Source organism: Urocitellus parryii, chromosome 12 (assembly GCF_045843805.1).
Source record: "Urocitellus parryii isolate mUroPar1 chromosome 12, mUroPar1.hap1, whole genome shotgun sequence".
In the NCBI taxonomy this organism is placed as follows: Eukaryota; Metazoa; Chordata; class Mammalia; order Rodentia; family Sciuridae; genus Urocitellus; species Urocitellus parryii.
The window spans coordinates 87,052,914-87,072,834 of record NC_135542.1 but is presented as its reverse complement, the minus strand read 5'-3'; the positions used below and the strand labels follow the sequence as shown (position 1 = coordinate 87,072,834).

Sequence of the window (19,921 nt, the reverse complement as noted above, 5' to 3'; positions counted from 1 at the left end):
CCAAATCTACATGAAAATGGGTTAATAGCTTAGATATTCATTTGGTGATTTTCATCAGTGGATCTATGGAATTGGCACCACTCATTGCTTCCAAACAGAAATATAACCACTCAGATTTATTTTTCTACTTCTACACTTAAAGCAAGGATACTAGCTTTTGATGTATCATAAGGAATCATAATTGCAAACTGAAGATAGAAGAGAATACAGAAGCATCCATAGTAGAGACAAAGGTAACAAATTTTCAGTCATGTTCGGATGCTTCTATAGGAAGTTTTCCCTTCCCTCCCTCCCTCCCTCCCTCCCTCTCTTTCAGTTTAAATCACACAAGGAAAATCAGGTCACTCTGTTAGTTAACTGTGTGTTGTGCAAGGACTTCTACTTTGGCATTTCAGTAGAAGTTTATGATATTCTGAGAACATCTTCCTTCCTTCTTTGCAAGAGAATACTTATCTTTATATTTTGTTTCACAAGATAGTGTGGTACACTACCATAAAGAATTGGTTTATGTCTTTTTGGAAGAGTTAGATGGGTTTAAGACTGCACTGTTTCCAGTTGGTACTGGTACAAGTGTTGGCTCTCCCTTCTGTTTGTCCTCTTTCACCATTGCCAGAGATCTCTGAATGACTCTCATGGACTGGCAAATGGTTGAATGTGACGTGAGACCAGGCTGGTAGTGGCATTGTAGACAACAGTTTTTTAAAGAAAGAAAAGAAGAAATCTCAATTCTTGGAAGAATAAAATAAGTAAAAAAACCTCATGACTGGAGTGGTAGAGATGCATATGAATGAAGACTACTGTGACAGTGCCTGGGAGTATATTGGAAGGTCTGAGTGCCACTACCTTCTCTTCCCCAGCACAGGGTCTGGCTAAAGTGAGCAACAAGGTGGGTGGCTGGGGGTGGGGGGAGTGAAGACTGCTTGCATTTATTTAGTAAATATTAAATGTAACATTATTTATAGGTGTGGTGACACACACTTGTGATCCCAGCTACTTGGGAGGGAGTTGCATTTAAAAGCAGTAACACCTGACTGCTTGGGTCCCAGAATGAGAATGGAGGGAAAGAAATCATCAATATATCTCAGAACCGAAAGCAATGTATTTCCGGGCTGAAAGGATTTACTGAGTACCCAGTATGGTAATAGAAAACTCATCTGGACATGGGCACATTGTCATGAAATTTCAAAACAATTAGAACAAAGAGATGAACCTGCAAATTTACAGAGCTGGGGTTATAGTAAGGTGGAAGAGTTGGAGAGGGACTTCTTACAGAGTCAAGAATCATAATGGCACCGAGTTTCTCAGAAACAGAGTTGGAAACCAAAAGAAATTGGAGTATTGCTTTTGCAATTCTGAGGGACCGAGTTATTTTCAACCTAGAATTCTCTATAAATTCAAATTAGATGGTAGAATGAAGACATTTTCAAGTAAAGCTTTCCTGTTTTGGAAACTATCAGAAGATTTACTCATTCTATAATATCATACTGTAAAAAGAGTTTACTGTGGGATCTCAAAAGCAGAGAATTCATCATGAGAGAGGAGGAGACCTCCAGGATGGTGGTGAAGGAGAGGGGCAGAGATGAGAGGCTCTGGGAGTGCCTTCAGAACAATAAAATGACATACTATATGTACTTGAATGTTTCTAGAGCAAAATTTGGGGGTTGAACGATAGAACACTCAGCAGAGGAAATGATCTGTACTGTACTAAAACAAATGTGTAGGAAAGAGTTAATAGTATGCAATTTTGTTCAGCTGCTAATAATATTTTGTTTATATGTAAATATAGATATATGTAGCTTTCTATATATGTAGTAGGTTGGCTTTAATTTAGTATACTTGATGCAGAAACAAAACAATAGAGTACAAAAGTGCCAAGCAGAACATAAAACACATTTTCATAGTGATGTAAAACATATTTTCATAATAATGTGAAATGCCTAATATCTGCCAATTAAAATAGAGATAAACTTAGGAAGGATGTGGAGGATGGAAAATACATAAGGGAGGAAATGGAGTAGTGTATGTGAAAGCTAAATCTTTATCTTTTGTGATGGGAAGTTCATGAAAAATGGCCAGAGCTTTAGAATTAAGAAAAAACAATGTAGGAATGCTATTTTCTGACCTCTAATGGTAAATACTGAAAGTCAGCTGAATTTTTTAAGTGATTTTTCATAAAAAGAAATAGTGAATGAGAGCATGATAGAAAAACTGCTCATTTCTTAGTAGGGCTTATCAACAAAATTGCTCTTTATATTGTATTTTTCAAATAAAAAATTATTTTTAAAAAGCTTAGGTCAGAGCTGGCATGGTGGTGCATGCCTGTAGTAATCCCAGCGGCTCGGAAGGCTGAGACAGGAGGATTGTGAGTTCAAAGCCAGCCTCAGCAAAAGTGAGGTGCTAAGCAACTCAGACCCTGTTTCTAAATGAAATACAAAATAGGGCTGAGGTTATGGTTCAGTGGTCCAATGCTCCTGAGTTCAATCCTTGGTACCCTCACTTCAAAAAAAAAAAAACTTAGGTGTGATGGTGTATGCTTGTAACCCAGCTATTGGGAGACTAAGGCAGGAGGATCAAAAGTTCCAGGCTAGCCTGGGCAATCCTGACTCAAAATGAAATTTTTAAAAAGGCTGGGGATGTAGTTCAGTGGTACAGTGCTTGCCTAGCATGTGTGAGGTTCTGGGTTCCATCCTCAGTATTGAAGAAAAATAACACTACAAAACGTGTTTAAGTATAAAAATAATACAAGCGCTACTATATAAAACAACATGGATTAATCTCACAAACATAATGTTGGGTAAAAGAAGCCAGACATGAAAGAGATTCCATTTATGAAACAGATAAAAGTAATTCCTGGTGTTTAAAATTCAAGATAGTAGCTTGGCTTTGGGGGTAGGAGGTATTGTTACCTGGAAGAGGGCCAGAGAGGAATTCTGGTAATGGCACGGATGTAGGTTACTCTGGTGTTCACTTTGTGAAACTCAACAGGCTGAGGATATTTAGGATTTATGTGTTCTCTTTATATAGATTATATCTGATGTAAAACATCTCCTCAGAATTGTACAGGTGATTACACTTTTAGATTACTGTGTCAGTAATCACTAACATGTGTATTACTCCAGGGAAAAATAATGGGTTAGAAAGTTTAACTTGTTTGGAATTAAAAAAATTTTTTTTAATTGTAAATGGACCTTTATTTTCTTATATGTGGTGCTGAGAATTGAACCTAGTGCCTCATATGCTAGGCAAGCACTCTCCCACTGAGCCACAACCCCAGCCCCTGGAATTTTTTAATACCTCCTAGAATTAAAGTGACAGTAAAGACTGCATTAAGTTTTGAGGACAATTTTTTATGGTAACATCTGGTTGTCATGTAATATTAAATTACTAGAGTAGGAGTCAGTAAACTAGAGAGCAGGACAAATTCTGTTTCTGGCCTGTTTTTAAACTAATGAATACTTTTTACAATTTTTAGTTTGTTTTGTTTTCAGAAGAAAGTGCAAAAGAAACTACATACTGGCCTTTCATAGAACAAGTTTAATGACCCTTGTATTAGAACACAAAAATGCTTATTACTGTAGAAGGAAGAAACCATGAAATTCCAACTGGAGGCACTCAAGTATTTTTGTAAAAAATACAGCCTCCAAAAATGTCTATAGTAATATATTTTTAAATTCAAACTTAAAAAATTTTTATTTTGATAAGATGGCTAGACTACTAAAGGCATTTCTCAAATGTTGCTAACCTTGATTTATTCCTGGCTATTGCAGGTCGTAGGTGGCCTAGATATCCACAAAAAGATGGTGGTAGATGTGTGACTCTCTGAAGAGTACCATCCAACACTTTTGCTTTCTTCTCCATCTCTGAAGATCTGCTCAAGACGTCCAGCAATGCTCTCTGTGTATTTAAATGGAAGTATTTTTCTCTGTGAAGCCACATTTCCAACATGAGCCTCATGAAGCCAACTAAGTGTTATTGAACTCTCTTCTCTCAATAACTCAGTGTAGCACTTTAAAGTCTGAAGGACAGCAACATGAAAAGAGCATATCCATGTGGTGGAGAAAGGGAAGGGGTTGGCTTTTTAATTTATTTTTCTTCATCTTTTATAACAAGAAAGTATCTATATATACATATGTAAATATTTATATATAGATATATGTAGCTTTCTATATATGTAGTAGGTTGGCTTTAATTTAATGTACTTGATTCAGAAACAAAACGATAGAGTACAAAAGTGCCAAGCAGAACATAAAACATCCTTACTTTTATTTCACACAGTTTTATATGTAGATAGAAGATTGTACAATTTGAGCCGGGTGTTAGGCCAGCTATTTTTCTTTTCCTGTGCTTTCTCCTTTGAGAGATTGACAAAGCATTTGTTAATGTCCTATTATTTACCTTAATTACAGTTTTGTAACAAAGGAGTCTATAACTTTATTTATACCTATGAATATATTTCCAGGGACTAAGTCTCATTGTTGAGCAGTTTAATCCATCTCTGGCTGAGAAGAAAGTATAGTTCAGTGCTGCTGCCAAGAGCTAGTTCTTGTGTTCATATAGTGACTGCACATCGCTATGGCTACTTCCTTCTGTTACTTTGTGAGTAGGAGCCATTACATTTATTAAATGTCCCTGGGTAAACATAATTTTTCAGTTGTGGTTTTATAAAGACCAGAAGCTATCTGAGGCATTTATGATTTCTCTTTAGCATTACTTATTGAAAACCTGAAGTAATCATGTAACTGCTTACGGTATATGTTTGTTTCATTATATATGGATGAATAATTTGTCTTTAAAGTCCTGTTTGAATCATGAGTTTCCCTTCTGTGTTTCAAAAGACTTACAGCTAATCTAAGAAACTGGTGACATTAATGTGCATGTATGTATCTAAACACCCACACGTTTGTGATTTAAATGGGAGAAATCTTGCTAATCTATATGCCACAGAAGAGCAAAATTTTATCTAAATTGATACTGCATAAACTTTTTTATAAGGCATAGAGAGCGCATGATTTTTTTTTGTTGTTTGCCCATACAATTGGTAATGGATGGTAACTTAATAAATTTGTGTGATATAAAAGTAGTTTATCATGTTCCACCACTTGATGTTATCCCTTCCCTTTTCTGCAAAGGTACTATTGGCTGGAAGAAAAACATTTTGGGTAGCTTTATATGACAATAGTCTTTCCCTATATAGTTTTTCTATAAAAACTGGTTTTGTAATCATGAGTGGTAAAGGGCAGGTCAATCAAGGTGGATGAATCTTAAATTGAATACACCTGCCTGCCATCGCTGTTCCTTCAACTGAGTGCTGCACATCATGGGCTCTGTCTGTGAGAGAAAAATCCCGGTGCTTGGTGTCCTTGCATGACATGGAGTTTTGCATGTAGATCGATTTAAAATGTACCTCTTGTTTACATAATTTGCATAATTTTAAAAGATAATGTTGCCAAACTTTGGAAATGTTAATGTTCAAACTGAAAATCTCCACTACATGTAACTTTCTTCCTCTGGATCAGTACGTGGCTTACAATCCCAGCCAGTGGTTTGATCTGTTCCAGTGTCAACTGCCATGTGCTCTGCTTCAAGGGGGAACTAGTCTTTTGTGAATTTTTTGTACATAATTATTTGTTACCAATATTTTAGCAAATGCTTTCTATTTCTCTTGCTTGTGCATATCTTGGCTGGCGTTATAGAAAAATAGTGCAAACATTATTTCCTTACTCGGGAATGAGGGGTTTTCTTTCCCTTTTTTTTTTTTTTCCTTCCTCTTTTTTAGTTTGTGTGAAGGGTGGGCAAGGGAGGGGGTGGTTTATGTTGAATGTTTAGTTTTTCTTCTGCATGATACGTCATGTTGTGGGATCTTTAGAAAACTTCATACTGTATGAATAAGAAAATAAAATATTTGAAACTTGCTTGAATGTTTCCAATGCTATTTGATAGACTTACACAGCTCTCAGTTTTTCTTCCTTCTTTTATATTTCTTAAAAGCTCTCATAAAATGATGTTTGATTTTTCACATTAACTCATAGGTAAAATTTATCTGCTTTATTGCTGGGTAAAACAGCAGATCATTACAAAGCCCTATAGTACTCCCCCATCATTACTTACCTAATCTGTCAATATTTACTCTTTCTCCAGGCATCTTAGCCTCGTTGTAGTACCTGGGGCTTTCAGTTTAATCTCATCTCTTGGTCACCAATTTAAAAATACACATACCCCTGGGTCTCCTTTACTCCACTCATCCTCCTAGCCCTATTTCTGACATGGTTATGTATTTTGTCTTCCTTGGCTCTAGAATAAATTGCATAAAAATTCCACCAGATTGGTGATTTGTCTCTTTTTTCTGCCGAGAGCTCCAATGGTTCTTATTACCTAGTTTTGTAGTTTTGGCTGGATATTTAATAAATGTGATCCCATTTATTAAATGGGATTAAATGATTTGTGATTTTATGTGATTTATAGTACTTTATCACCCTGCATAAATGTGAAAATTAGTATTTTTAAGACTTTAATTCAACAACTATAGAGTCCCTGAATATACATCACTGTATTAGGTACTTCAGATACTCTTGACAGGTAAATGTTATCCCTGGCCTAGCTAAGTTATGGAACATTGGGTATGTTTTACACCTGAAACATCCATATTGTCAGGTACTCACTAGTTATGAGAGATTTATACATTGAGTTCTATGTGGCTCCTCCATATCTGAGGTGTATAGAATAGTTCAGCCTAAGGAAACGTATGCATTTAAGCCCTCGATCTCCTTTATCTGATTTTAACTGTCTTTTAAGTGTAGACAGGATATCTCTCCATTAAGTAAAATGGCAACACACATGGGTAGGAGAAAATACTTGCTAACCATGTATTGGAGGTATTGAAAAACTACTAAAAACCTAATTAACATAATGGTCAAAGGTCTTGAATACACATTTCTGCAAAGATATAGAAATGACCACTAAACACAAAATGTTGCTCACCAGCACTAGTTGTGAAGGAAATGCAAATTAGTCACAATGAGATACCATTTACTAATTGTAATAGATGGAATATCACAGGGCTAGGGTTGTGGCTCAGTGGTAAAGTGCTTGCCTAGCATGTATGAAACACTGGGTTCAATTCTCAGCACCATAAAATAAATCGATGTTCATCAAAAAAAGAGATGGAATATTACAAAAAGGGAATGAGTTGGGAGGATGTATAAAAATTGAAAGACGACAGTTACTGCTGGTAAGAATGTCAAATGGTACAACCACTGTGGAAAGGAATATGGCATAAACTTAATGTGATCCAGTAATTCCACTTCTGTGTACATATACCCCAAAGAAATAAAAGCAGGGACTCAAATATATATATTTGTATACCTGTGTTCTGGGCAGCATTATACATAATATTCCACCAAAAAGTGAAAGCAGCCCAAGTCTTCTGCAGATAGAGAAAAGGTGGTATACAATGGGATTTTTGCCATAACAAGAAGGAAAACTTGACACGTTATATAACATGGGTGAATCTCAAAGATGTTAAATGAAATGTGAGATTCTGGACAAAAAGTAAATAAAAAAGAAAGAATGGTGGCTGCCAAAGGCTGGGGAGAGAGAATTAAGAATGTTAAAACGATGGGTACAGTTTCAGTTGCAGAAGATAACAGTTTTGGAGATTGACAGTAGTGATGGCTGCACAACAGCGTCAATGAACTTTGTCACCTAATTGTATGTACAATCAAAAATGGTTTAAAGTGGTAAGCTATTTTAGAACTTTTTTTTTTTTTTAATAGATGGTAAGAGAATTTCTATCTTTCGTAGTTTTCAGAACTTACTAAGAAAATGATGTTCAAGCTCAGGTCCTGAAATATTCTTAGTCTTCAAAGATTCCCCACACTAAAAAATTTCCCCTTGCATTAGCTAAACATTTAAGCCCACTGCTATTTCAATCTTTCACTTCCATTGGGCATTAGAATCTATCAGCTAACCAAATCAAATGGGTGAGTCCTTGATCTCTCAAGCCTTCTGTAGAATTCATTGGTTTCTTTGATCAAAGAAATAATTGATTTTTCGCACAAGTATTTTATAAGTTATAGAATGGTTATGTGTGTGGTCACTGTATACTTTCAGAAATCTAACATTAAACATGCTTCCCATCTTAGCATGGTTAATATGGCTCTAGGATCAGGAAAATCAGGGCTATTTCTCACATGATCAACAAACATTAGGTTTCTTACCTACCATCATAGTTCCAGGCAGCCTAAGAGTTGGAGCCCAAGTCTTCTGAAATGATGAGAAAACCCTCAGTCTCCTCCCTTAGCCACAGAATACCTAAGAAAATACTCCTGGGCCCATCCCCCAGGCATGTATTAATTACATCAGTAAACTAATAAATCAGAATAGGAATTGTGATAAACACAACAAATGCTATAGAAATGTGGATAAGCCTGGATAAGTTTTGAGATTAGACTTAGTGCTCTGCCTTAAAGAGAAGGGTTTAAAGTGATTTGATCCAGGCCGTTGAGATCAACTACCAGTGTGATAGTCAAATTTATTATCTTCATTCTTTCTTCATCCATTTCTATTCCAACAATCAGCTACCCTCTAACATGCTGTCTCCGTTTAAAACCCAAAGTGCTACTACGCCCCATCCCCCAGAAGGGGTGTGATATAAATTCTTGACTAAAGAGGGGCTCAAAACAAGTTCAGCATCCCAAATTTTTAGATACCAAGGAAACATGTTTGCTCTATTGTATTACTGATAGTTGCAACTACATAATAAATCCTTAAAAGGAAGTATATTCTAACAAAACCAAAACATTATTTCACTTTAACAGAGAACCCAAAGTTTTCTAATCAAAATTATGCCCTTTACTTCCTGCCTCAGTTCCTTAAAAACTAACACAAAACATTTATAGTTGCCTTGTAATGGTTCACTTCAGTCTGCTTCGGAACTGGATTAAAGCTGTCAACTTTGTTTCCCAAAAAATATATACTAAGGAGTAGTCAGTTTTGAAAGTACCTTCCTGGGCAAAGGGTGGGGTGGAAGGGCAATAATGCCTAAAGACTGTACAGGCTTCAGTAATAACAAAGTACCAAAATACACTTCAACAAGGCAAGTAAAGGATTGTAATACCTACACATACACATTACCCTTGCCAATGGGTGGGACACACTCAGCAATTTCCAGCTGGATTCTTGGTTGGTTAAGAATATTCCAACCAATGCAATGTAAAAAGTAGTTTAGTTTGGGACACATGTAACTGATAGAGTACAAATAAAGTTTAATTCTTGAGTGAACTTTCTGTTATTCCCATCATTAAAAGTTTTGATCAAGTGTTATTCATTTGTACCAGAGAATAGTTACCAACATCAAATGATTTATGGGGTAGGTTTCTTCCCTTTTAAAAATGAATAAAATATTAGATCATAGCTTATCAGACACTAGTTTATCACTGCATTTGCAGAACAGTTTTTTGGGGGAAGGGATTTTTTTTTAACTACTTTGCTGATTAGGAGAAATATATCCAACATCTTTTGTCTGACTACTTTGTTAAATATTTGAAAAACTTTAACATCAACCTTGTGATGCAGGTCTTTAATTTTACAAACTTCAAAACTGGTATAAAAGATTATCAGTTATTGGTTCATACAGTAGAGTCAAAACTGCTGCTCATGACCTGATTCTAAAGTGTTTCCATAATACCAGTATTAAGGAAAAGTCATGATTCATAGGTTATTTGAGATAATTCTTTTAATTACAATTTACAGAAATGTTTATAAATTTATAAATAAAAACTTAAAAATTCATACAGAAGTTGTTTAAGCAAGAAATTTCCTCTACATGAGAGAATTCCAAATTGCAAATCTGTTTTCTGTAATTTAAAACAAAAAACACGATAAATCGCTGGTTATGGTGTCACAAGTCTGTAATCCCAGCTACTTGAGAATCTGAGGCAGGAGAATTGCAAGTTTGAGGCAGCCTGGACAACTTAAGTAGACCCTATCTCAAAAAAAAAAAAAAAAAAAAAAAAAAAACGAGTAAAGAAGGGTTGGGCTGCAGCTTAGTGGAAAAATGTTTGTCTACTATGCATGAGAAGTCTCTTGGTTCAATTCCCATCATTAAAAAGAAAAACCAAAAAACAAAAAAATAAAGCTTAACACGTGTAGGTATAATAATAATATTAGATTCTGTCATTTAAATTATCCAAAAAGCTATTCAGTGTGAATACTATTAAATCTTTCCTGTTTATACTTCTTGCTGAGAACAGAAGAAAGGATCCAGTCTCAAAGTGACTAAAAAATAATTCACATGGTTTCATGTGATCACCTTCAGAGTACAAGGTCTTTTTCTTTAAGAGTCCAAAGATGAGATAAAAAGTCTCTGATTTGAAATCAGAACCGATCTGCTGCTCGGCTAGCCACAGCTCGAATATTGCCATAAACCTTTGATGGAGGATTTCCTGTAAAGGAAAAAATAAGTAGTTTACATACACTGATATACTCACACAGACTCTATGGAAAAAAAGTCTACAACCCTAATAAGACCAAGGACATTTTTTAAATTGGATCTACTTTATATCATGAAAAGAACCTACAGAAAAATATACCCAAATATTCTCAATTAAAGGCACTGAATATCAAGATAATTCAAAAAGGAGCCTGTCAGCAATAGGAGAATCCCCAGGTTTTCTGAGCAACTTGGACTAAAGGAAACAAACTGACTAAAGCTTTACAGCAGTTCCCCTGGTGTTCTCTCTTCTGGAATGTTTTTTTATGTACTTACTCAGGGAACAGCACCAGAGATTTAAGTAATATTACCCAATGAAACCTTTATCTTCTCTAGAAGACAAATGAATCTAAGCAAATACTTCAACATTTTTCGCTAGGTCCATATCTGCTAACTTAGAAGAGCTTCTCCACAATAACCTAAACTGCTTTGCAAATGGGGTTTGAATTCCTAAATTCCCTATTATTTCAAGAGAAAATACCAAAAAAAAAAAAAGTACACTGCAATTACCCAGGATGAGGTTGCAAATGGCAGTTCTTGCCATCTTGATGTTTTGGAAAGAGCCAAGGATGTGAACTTTCCTGAAAGAGATAAAGTGAGACCAGTTAGCCACAAACAGCATTTCCTTACCTAAATCCTATAATCCAAAGACTCTGCAGAATCATAATAAGATTCCCATTTCTACATGAAGGCAAGGTAATGGCCATGCAACTCTGTAAACATCCTAACGAGTAAATTTTTAAAGAGTGAGTTTTATGATATATGAATTGTATCCCAATAAAAAATTATCAGAAAATACAAAAATTAAAAACAAACTAAGATTTCTTTAAGATTCTTTCTTACTAGGGCTACCATTAAGTGCTTTCATGTGCTAGGGCTTTATGTATATGTTCACATAATCATCACATAAACTTTACTAGGTAGAAGTTATTCCCATTGCACACATAAGAAAAGAAGGTTATAAGAAATCAAGAAACCTAGGGTTGGAGATGCAGCTTAGTATTAGAGCACTTGCCTAGCACATGCACAAGGCTCTGGGGTTCAATCATCAGTACCCAGACTGGAGAGAAATCAAGAAGCCTGTCCAAGACTATACACTGGCAAAATTGAATGAACACTCAGAAATGCAAGTAAAAGTGTACTTAAATAACATCATACCTCAGTTTCAACTGCAAAGCTTTCTAAAGATTATCTAAATTTTTTTTTTTTTTGGTGAGGATCACGGGACTGTTTTTAATAGTTATTCATCATGAAATGACTCAAATGATTGGTAATAATTTTGCTTTTTGAGTCCATTTTCACTGTGTCCTCTACAATAGTCATGAGCTAAATCTGCCATATCTTCAACTTCTGTTAACATCCTCTTCACATCATTTCTTAACTAAAACATACCTCTCAAATGCAACCAGTTTTTTTTCTATGAATCATGTACCACTGAGGCTGAAGGGGGCAGGGCCTTCTTGACTTCTCTTGCCATCTTCAGACACTCACCACCTTAAAAACCTTTAGCTTTGAATCTACTCTCTTCAGACCTACTAACCTGCTTTGTTGTGGTCCTCAGCTGTCCCCACTGATCATCCTCAAAAACATTAGCTCACTCCTGGCTCACTGTCTTTGACTACTGTCATCACAATTTCTGATCATTTCAATATCTATGAAGATAACTAACTCCAACACCCTAGCCTAGCTTACTGGGTCCCTGACATATTTTATACCAATATTGGATCTTTTTTTCTTTTTTTTTTTATATAAAAACCCACCCATCAACTTATCATTTATTTATTTTTTTTTAAGAGAGAGAGAATTTTAATATTTATTTTTTAGTTATTGGCAGACACAACATCTTTCTTTGTATGTGGTGCTGAGGATCGAACCCAGGCCGCACGCGTGCCAGGTGAGCGCGCCAACGCTTGAGCCACATCCCCAGCCCCTGGATCTTGTTTTCCAAGCTACTCCACAAACTTTCACTTCTGTGGTCACTGTCTGGATTTGTCATTACTAAAAACTACAACCCCTCCACACTTTCAATTTCAAACATTCAGTCTCCATCACCTTCTGTCATTTCATTTCATACCACTTAATGCACCCATATCATAGTCCAGAGCCCCGCCAGGACTTCTGATCTATTGATCTTACCAATCTTTACACCTCCCTCCCCATCCCTAACTCCCCAACACATACACCCTGCTTTCCCTCAGCTGAACACACTCATCCAATGGCTCCCCACTGACACAGTAACAGCCAAAGTCCTTACAGTGACCCCATGGTGTGGTGATTTCTGTTCACATCCCTAATTCCCCTGTGGTGTACTTTACCAGGCCCATAAGGCCTCCTTATGCTGCCAGACATGCCCTCAACTTAGGACCTTCATGTTTTTCCTTCTCTCTAAAATGCTCCTCTTCCAGATACCAGCAGACAGACTCAACACTTAAGTATGCTTCTTCCCCAAATGCCACTAAAATGACAGTTCAGACCTAAACCCAAAGGAAGAGGATGATGAAGGTAATACATTCTGGGAGGTGGAAAGCAGATAGATGTGTGGGTATTAACTTTGTAGACCCAAGTGACCTGACACCTAACTCAGTGGGAACATCCTGAAGCAAAACTCAAGGAAAGAGACACTGGGAACCAAGGATTCTAATAGCAAAAAGGGCAAAGGTGAAAGGAGGAGTCAGTATGAGATAGAGAGAGGGTGGGTGGGTGCTTAGGGAACAGAAGGCTCCAGGAGAGATTTCTAAAATGTCTGATGCATCCAAATAGACCAAGAGGAGATATAAATGACGAGTAGCTCTTTGCTGAATCAGTACACTGAAAATTAAGAAAACACACTGACACACCTCCTCAAGTGAAGTCAAAGTTGCAAAGGAGAGAGACCACTTGGTTCGGCTATAGAATATACTGAGCACTGACTTCTGTTTTCATGTGACACTGACCCTGGACTAATGAAAAAACAAAGTGGCTGTATGGTGAAGAATAAGTTGGAAGTGCTAGTGAAGCTGAGTGTATGCAGTGCAGACAGAAGAGGGTGTGAAAGAAAGCTATATCATCTTTCATGGCTGAAAAATAAATTGAGAAGCTGTATGTCAGGAAGACATATGAAATATAGATATAAATAATAATAATAATAACAACAGCAACTATTATTATTATTATGATGATGCTGCGGATTGAACCCAGGGCCTTATGCATGCAAGGCAAGAACTCTACCAACTGAGCTATATCCCCAGCCCTTTTGAGACAGAGTCTCACATTATCCAGGCTGGCCTCACACTCGCCTTTGACTGCCTCAGCCTCCTAAGCAACTAGGATAACAGGCACCTGCCACTGTACCTGGCTCAAGAAAAATACATTTTAAAATTAGCTAAGAGAAATGAAACTTGTTTCCTCTGAAGAGTGTGAAATGGAGGTATATGGCAGACATTTTTGGTTTTTCAAATTACATGTATATTACACTTTGATAAAATGCAGCATGAAAGACAAAGAAATACAGAAAACAAGGGCTGGAGATGTGGCTCAGCGGTAGCGCGCTCGCCCCGGCGTGCGTGCGGCCCGGGTTCGATCCTCAGCACCACATACCAACAAAGATGTTGTGTCCGCCGAGAACTAAAAAATAAATATTAAAAAAAAAAAAAAAAGAAATACAGAAAACAAGAACAGATAAAGTAGGACTACTTTTGCTACTAAAATAACCAAAGTAACCTGGGGTGGGGGTAATAGTTGCAAAGGAATGAAGGTCTCAGGGCACACAGGCATCCAATCTGGTATTCTGAATATATCTGAAACAAATTGTTTTTATTTTTATATATTGCTCACATTGTACTACACTTTGCCAGGTTATTAGCAATTCATTAAACTAAAAACAACCACTTACTGCTGTATAATAGTCTACTTTATGATTATTTCACAATATAAATTGTTACACACTGGGTTTCCAATTAGTCTATTTATAGCAAAAGCTTATAAAAACAAGCACATCTATTAAATTTGAAGTAGTTTGTAAGTAAGTTTAACAAAAATACAAAAGATATAAAAAGTAATTCTATTGCAACATATTCATAATACCCCCCAAATGAAATAACCCAAATATCTATCAACTGTGAATGAATATACAAAATGCAATGTCTGTTCGATAACAGTTGGCAACAAAAAGGAACTACTAACAAAATGGAGAAACTCAGAACAACATGCTAATTAAAAGAAGTCAAACACCAAAGCCTTTGTCTGTATATTTCTACTTACATGAATTTCTAGAAAGGCAAAACTCAGTGATAGGAAGTAAAGCAGTGCTTCCCTGAGAACACAGTGAGTGAAGGAACATTGAAAAGATGCACAGAGGAACTTTCAGTATGATGAACTATGAGGTTGTGATGGGGCAACAGGACTACATTTCCCAACTCACTGAACCAGACACTTAAATAAGTGAATTTTATTGTATGTAAGTTATGCCATAGTAAACTGTTAAAGAATGGTTTAAGTTTTAAGTTAACACTACTAAATTTACAAATTAGCAATTTAACAATAATTAAATTTAAGCCATAACTTCACAAGCAAATAATTTTTTATCTTTGGAGTTCTAAATTAACAACTCTAGGCTCAATCCATAAAAGATCAAAAGCAGAATACACCTGGCATCAGGTAGAGGGCCACCAACACAGTATTGTAGTTATCTGTAAAGTACAATGGAAGTCTAAAATTTAGAACCTAAATAATGATGACTCCCTGAGTTTAGAGCAAAAGTGAGATGATCTTAAATGAATTTTTTTCTGGATTTAATTGTAAGCAGGTCCCTCCTCCCTTTAATCAACTGCTTCATTTCTCAACTTCATAGCATTATATAAGCTTCAAGTCATGTACCAGTACAATCCACAACCTGGCAGCAGAGAAGATTCAACCTTAGAGAGGGGTAATCCCAGCTTTGCTTTCAGCACTCTTATCCTCATTAAGCCCATATCTTCTTATTTATGTTCACATATAACTACTTGATAGCTATTTTTACCCAATGCACAATATGCATCTTCCTTTTATGAAAGGCCTTGAAATATAAACACACACACACACACACACACACACACACACATAAATCTACAAAAAATACAAGCTATGGATTTTAAAGGAAAATCTCACAATGGTATTTAAAGTACCTACTGCATACTCTCTCCTGACGAATCAATAGATTCCCTGATTAATTTATCTGCAATACAGTTTCTTTTAATAGTGATTCTAAATATTTCTATTATTGCTAAATGAGAAAAAAGTTAAAATTACTGAAATTTTTTTCAACAACTTTAATCTAAAAACAGTAACTACTCATTCAGAACCATATATTGACAAATATTTAGTGGCAACATTAAGCATAAAATATAACATGACTTTTTTGAAACTAACAAAAGATCAAATATAAATTATGACAAAATAATTTTCTCATGATCAGAAACTTACACATCAGCCAAAACTATCCGCGTCCGCGTCACATTCTCTATGGTGAATTTGGTTTTTCCTCCTTTGCCAGCAATTCTTCCTATTGCCCTTGACAGGTGGTCTCCCTTTAGGGGCTTAACTAGAGAAGAAAAGCAAGACCTCAGGTGGTAACCTACTCCAGGGCATCACCCCATTCCACATAAAGTTTAATCATTAACCAAATTTCCCTATTAAATGATATAAACTTACATTTTTTAAAAAAGTGCTAATAACACAGTTCTACTGATGCTATTAGAAAATTTAAAGTTACAACATGATACAAAGTCAGTAATACAAAAGAAAAGTATTTCACAAGAAGACCATGACATGCTTACCATCTGTAATTTCAAAAGACTCTAAGAAGAGGTCATCCAATCTGATGAGGGCAAGAGCATCCTAGAATATAAAAATAAACACTGTGAGGGCAATCCCATTTAGACACCAAGAATGAGTGACAGGAACTAAAATTCAGACTCTAGAGTTAGAAGACAAATTTTTAAAAATTGATTAATCCAATGAAATGTCCACATTGGATATTTTTCAGGTTCCCATTTAAATGTCATGAAATCACTCACCTCCACCTGAAACCCAAGAATAAAGGCTTTCACAAAATCAGCTGCTTTTGTCAGAGCACTAACATCCTTGGTTTCTTTACAAGTCTGGGTGGGGGAAAAGAATACAGATTTATAGAGAGCAATGAAAAACAAAATAGTTTTAACAAAATACTAGAAATAATTTTTCCCATTATTATAACTCCATTCACCATCACCCTTCTCCAGCATAGTCTACAACCCAGTTTTGGGAACACTGTCTTCAGTTTGCAAAACAAAACTTTCCTAGCTCCCTAGCAGGACAGTTCCACCCAAAGATTGTCAAATGACTGGATGCATTCTATTACTGGTCAGGCTTCTGAGGTTACCACAACATTCCTGTGGCTCAGCCCAAAGGATCACACTCTGAAAGCCCTCCATCTTTTCCACCCTTTCAATGAGCAAGCTCATCATCTTCTCTTCTCCTTCATCTTCCCTAAGAATTGTGACCTAATCTTTATTCAATTATCTATATGCTGATGTCTTCCAATCAATAACTCTGGTCCTAACTAAATACATGCCTGGAACTGAAGGGGAAACCAAGAAAGTTTTAAGCAGGGATTTTGACATCAAATTATTTACTTAATAATAGCAAAAACAGCCACTATTGATAAAATGCCTACCACTGTAAATAGCATACTTAACACTATACCTCTGATCTATGTAACCTTGCAACCTTGAATGTTAAATGATATAAATAAAAATTTTTTTTTTGTATTTATGGGGATTGAACCCATGGCCTTGTAATGCTAGACAAGTGCTCTGCCGCTGAGCTATATTCTCAGACCTTAATATTTCAAATTTGAGACAGAATCTTGCCAAGTTGCTCAGGTTGGCTTTGAACTTGCAATCCTCCCGCCTTAGATTCTTGAGTAGTTGGGATTATGGATACATACCACTGTGCCTAGCTAATTATAAATACTTTTATATATTAGAAAACTAAAATACTAAAAAGTAAAAATAGATAAGATTCAAACACTGATTCCAAAACTATTATTTCTACTTTCCCACCCAGATTCACAATCTGTTTGAAGAGATCACATATTTGACAAAATCCTACATTTTCACATTTAAAACTAGACTACAGATACGATTCCTATATACGATTCTGGGCAAGTCTCGAAGGTACTCCAGGACTTAAGTTTATAAAATAAAGTCAGAAAGGAAGGTCCTAAGTGGTTCCTACTAGCATCAATAGTCATACTGGCCTGATTACTTTGGCCAAGATAATTCATTTCTTTAATGCTGTGTCCTCATATCTATAACAGTGGAATATAATCATCTAACTCATAGAGCTGCTGCCCTAAAGACCAAATAATGTAGTGCATGTTAAAGTACCACTAGGTGCCTGCTATATGGCAGCATCATTGAAGATAACCAAAGTGATGACCCTATAATAAACAAGAGCAAAATACAATAAAAGCTTAGGCACTGAAGAAAAGACTGAAAATGGACTTATAATAAGGGAGAAAAAACTTGAGCTAGATCTTGAAAGATAACTAGAACTGAAGAAGGAAGAGAAAATGAGCAGGGAAGTGAAGACCTTTTTCAGAAAGCAAAGCAACCAAAAAGTATGGACATAAAGAAATGGTGAGAGATGAACTTATGATAGGGTCTCCTACATGAAAGGCGGTGAAACACTTAACTTTTATTCTTTAGAAATGCTTAGGAAACCAGGACATCAAAATATAAGTACTGTAGTCTAAGAAAATCTGGCACAAATGACATAGAGAAAGACTTAAAACAATGATGTGGGGGAATTACAAGGAAACAGGAAGTCTTCACCTGAAATCATAAACACCTGAATGCAAGTGATGATGGGAACAAAGAGGGGTTCTACCATCACAACCTAAGATATTTTAAAACATACCAATTATTTACAGTTGTGCTTCTTTGTCCTAATGCCAGTATAAGAATCCTCAGAAAGGAAAATACATTAATGTTGGTTACTGATTCTCATACAAAATTGGAACCCAGAAAAAAAAGTCCAAAATAAAATTTTAATGTCTAACTCCTGGAGTGACACCATAGAATGACAACATGTACATATATGTGTGCAACATTCATTCTCAAAGTAACACAGATCAAAAGGATACCTTTAAAACATATAGTATTTTGAGCCAGGCACAGAGGTTGATGCCTGTAATTCCAGTGATACAGGGAGCTAAGGCAGGAGGATTTCAAGTCCTAGGCTAGCCTCAGCAATTTAGGGAGGCCCAAGCAACTTAGTGACAGCCTATCTCAAAATTTTAAAAATGAAAAAGAGCTGCGGATGTGGCTCAGTGGTAAAGCACTCCTGGCTTCAATCCACAGTACCAAAAATAAATAAAAAGGCAAATGAATAAAGTGTTTTGTACTACAGCAAGGACTTAAAATTTATTATTTATACACTTGGTTGTATGGCAATCTCTTTACTCTGTTTTCTTCAACACAAAACATTATAGAAAATACACACAGGTAGCCAGTATTTTAATATGATCTCGGAATCAATTCTGGAATGCAATTTGAATTTGTATTAAATGCAGATTCTGAATACACTTAGTAAGTTCAGACTCATTATGATAGATTTAAAAACTGAAGAAAACCATTTAATTAAACAGGTCCCTTGAAGGAAAATCTGCTTGTACTTTTTTCATCCCTGGAGTAGAGAAAAACTTGGTGTATATGGAAATAGTTGACATTCTCCTTACCCTGATTTCTACATTTCTTGATTTCAAATTAAAGCGTATCTGAAGTCCCAAATGTTCTACAATAGGAGTAAATATCTTCATCCAGTTTTCTTTTAATGGTGTGTATCTGTTCGCTGGGACTGGAATTTTCCGCGTTTCTTCTTTTCCACCCTGCAATTAAAGGAAAAAAAAAAAAACCAACTCAGGAGACGCGAGGAGGAATGAGGGTGGAGGGCGGGGTTGTAAAATGACAGCAGACTTATAAAACGCTACTCTTTAACCAAGTTAAACTTCAGAAGAGTCACTTCACGGCAACAGAGCCCCCACATTCAATATCATGCAAAGACTACCAGCCTGATCAGCCTCTGGTCCCCCAACAAGTACCACAAGTCCGTCCCCAGAGAGGGGCGGGAAGACGGGCCTCTTCGCCGGCCGCGCCTCTTCGGTGTCCATGCAGCCCGCGTCCCCACTCTCCCCTGCTGCGGACAGTTGCGCTGCCTGTCGTTTCTTCGCCCGCCGGCCTCCCTTGCGGGTGACCTGGGTGAAGCCGTCCTCAGCCCCAGCGCTCAGTGTCTCCATCTCGGCCATCTCGACGGCGGACTAGAAGTTCCAACTCCAACACGTGCGCTTCTGCACTACGCAGGCGCGCCGCACAGGAGCCAGCCTTCGCCAATCAACACCGGGGCTCCGCCCCCTTTCTAAGAGGTCCCACGCCG

General features: G+C 36.5%; 2 protein-coding genes across 2 annotated transcripts in view; one reads left to right on the top strand and one right to left on the bottom strand.

Annotated features, from left to right (window-relative positions):
* Positions 1 to 5,684, top strand: part of Ppp3r1 (protein phosphatase 3 regulatory subunit B, alpha) — a 61,703-nt gene extending 56,019 nt beyond the window's left edge. Inside the window, exon 6 of the mRNA XM_026387207.2 lies at positions 3,768 to 5,684. Coding sequence (XP_026242992.1) covers positions 3,768 to 3,815 — 48 coding nt within the window. The 3' untranslated portion in view covers positions 3,816 to 5,684. The remainder of the gene's footprint in view (positions 1 to 3,767) is intronic.
* A 4,092-nt stretch (positions 5,685 to 9,776) lies between these two features.
* Positions 9,777 to 19,882, bottom strand: Pno1 (partner of NOB1 homolog). Its single transcript, XM_026387200.2, has 7 exons — positions 19,590 to 19,882; positions 19,227 to 19,376; positions 16,522 to 16,605; positions 16,282 to 16,342; positions 15,929 to 16,046; positions 11,000 to 11,070; positions 9,777 to 10,442 (listed from the first exon to the last, which is right to left on the bottom strand). Exons 1-7 carry the CDS (start codon positions 19,791 to 19,793, stop codon positions 10,375 to 10,377), a joined length of 756 nt encoding a protein of 251 aa, XP_026242985.2. The 5' UTR covers positions 19,794 to 19,882; the 3' UTR covers positions 9,777 to 10,374.
* Between the last annotated feature and the right edge of the window lie 39 nt (positions 19,883 to 19,921).

Excerpts from the sequence above, each read along its gene's own strand:
- Pno1 (XM_026387200.2), bottom strand. The coding sequence starts at position 19,793 with ATGGCCGAGATGGAGACACTGAGCGCTGGGGCTGAGGACGGCTTCACC. Across the intron at positions 19,377-19,589 it reads TCTCTGGGGACGGACTTGTG|GGTGGAAAAGAAGAAACGCG; the intron begins GTACTTGTTGGG and ends CTTTAATTGCAG. Across the intron at positions 16,606-19,226 it reads CAAGAAATGTAGAAATCAGG|ACTTGTAAAGAAACCAAGGA; the intron begins GTAAGGAGAATG and ends TCCCCCACCCAG.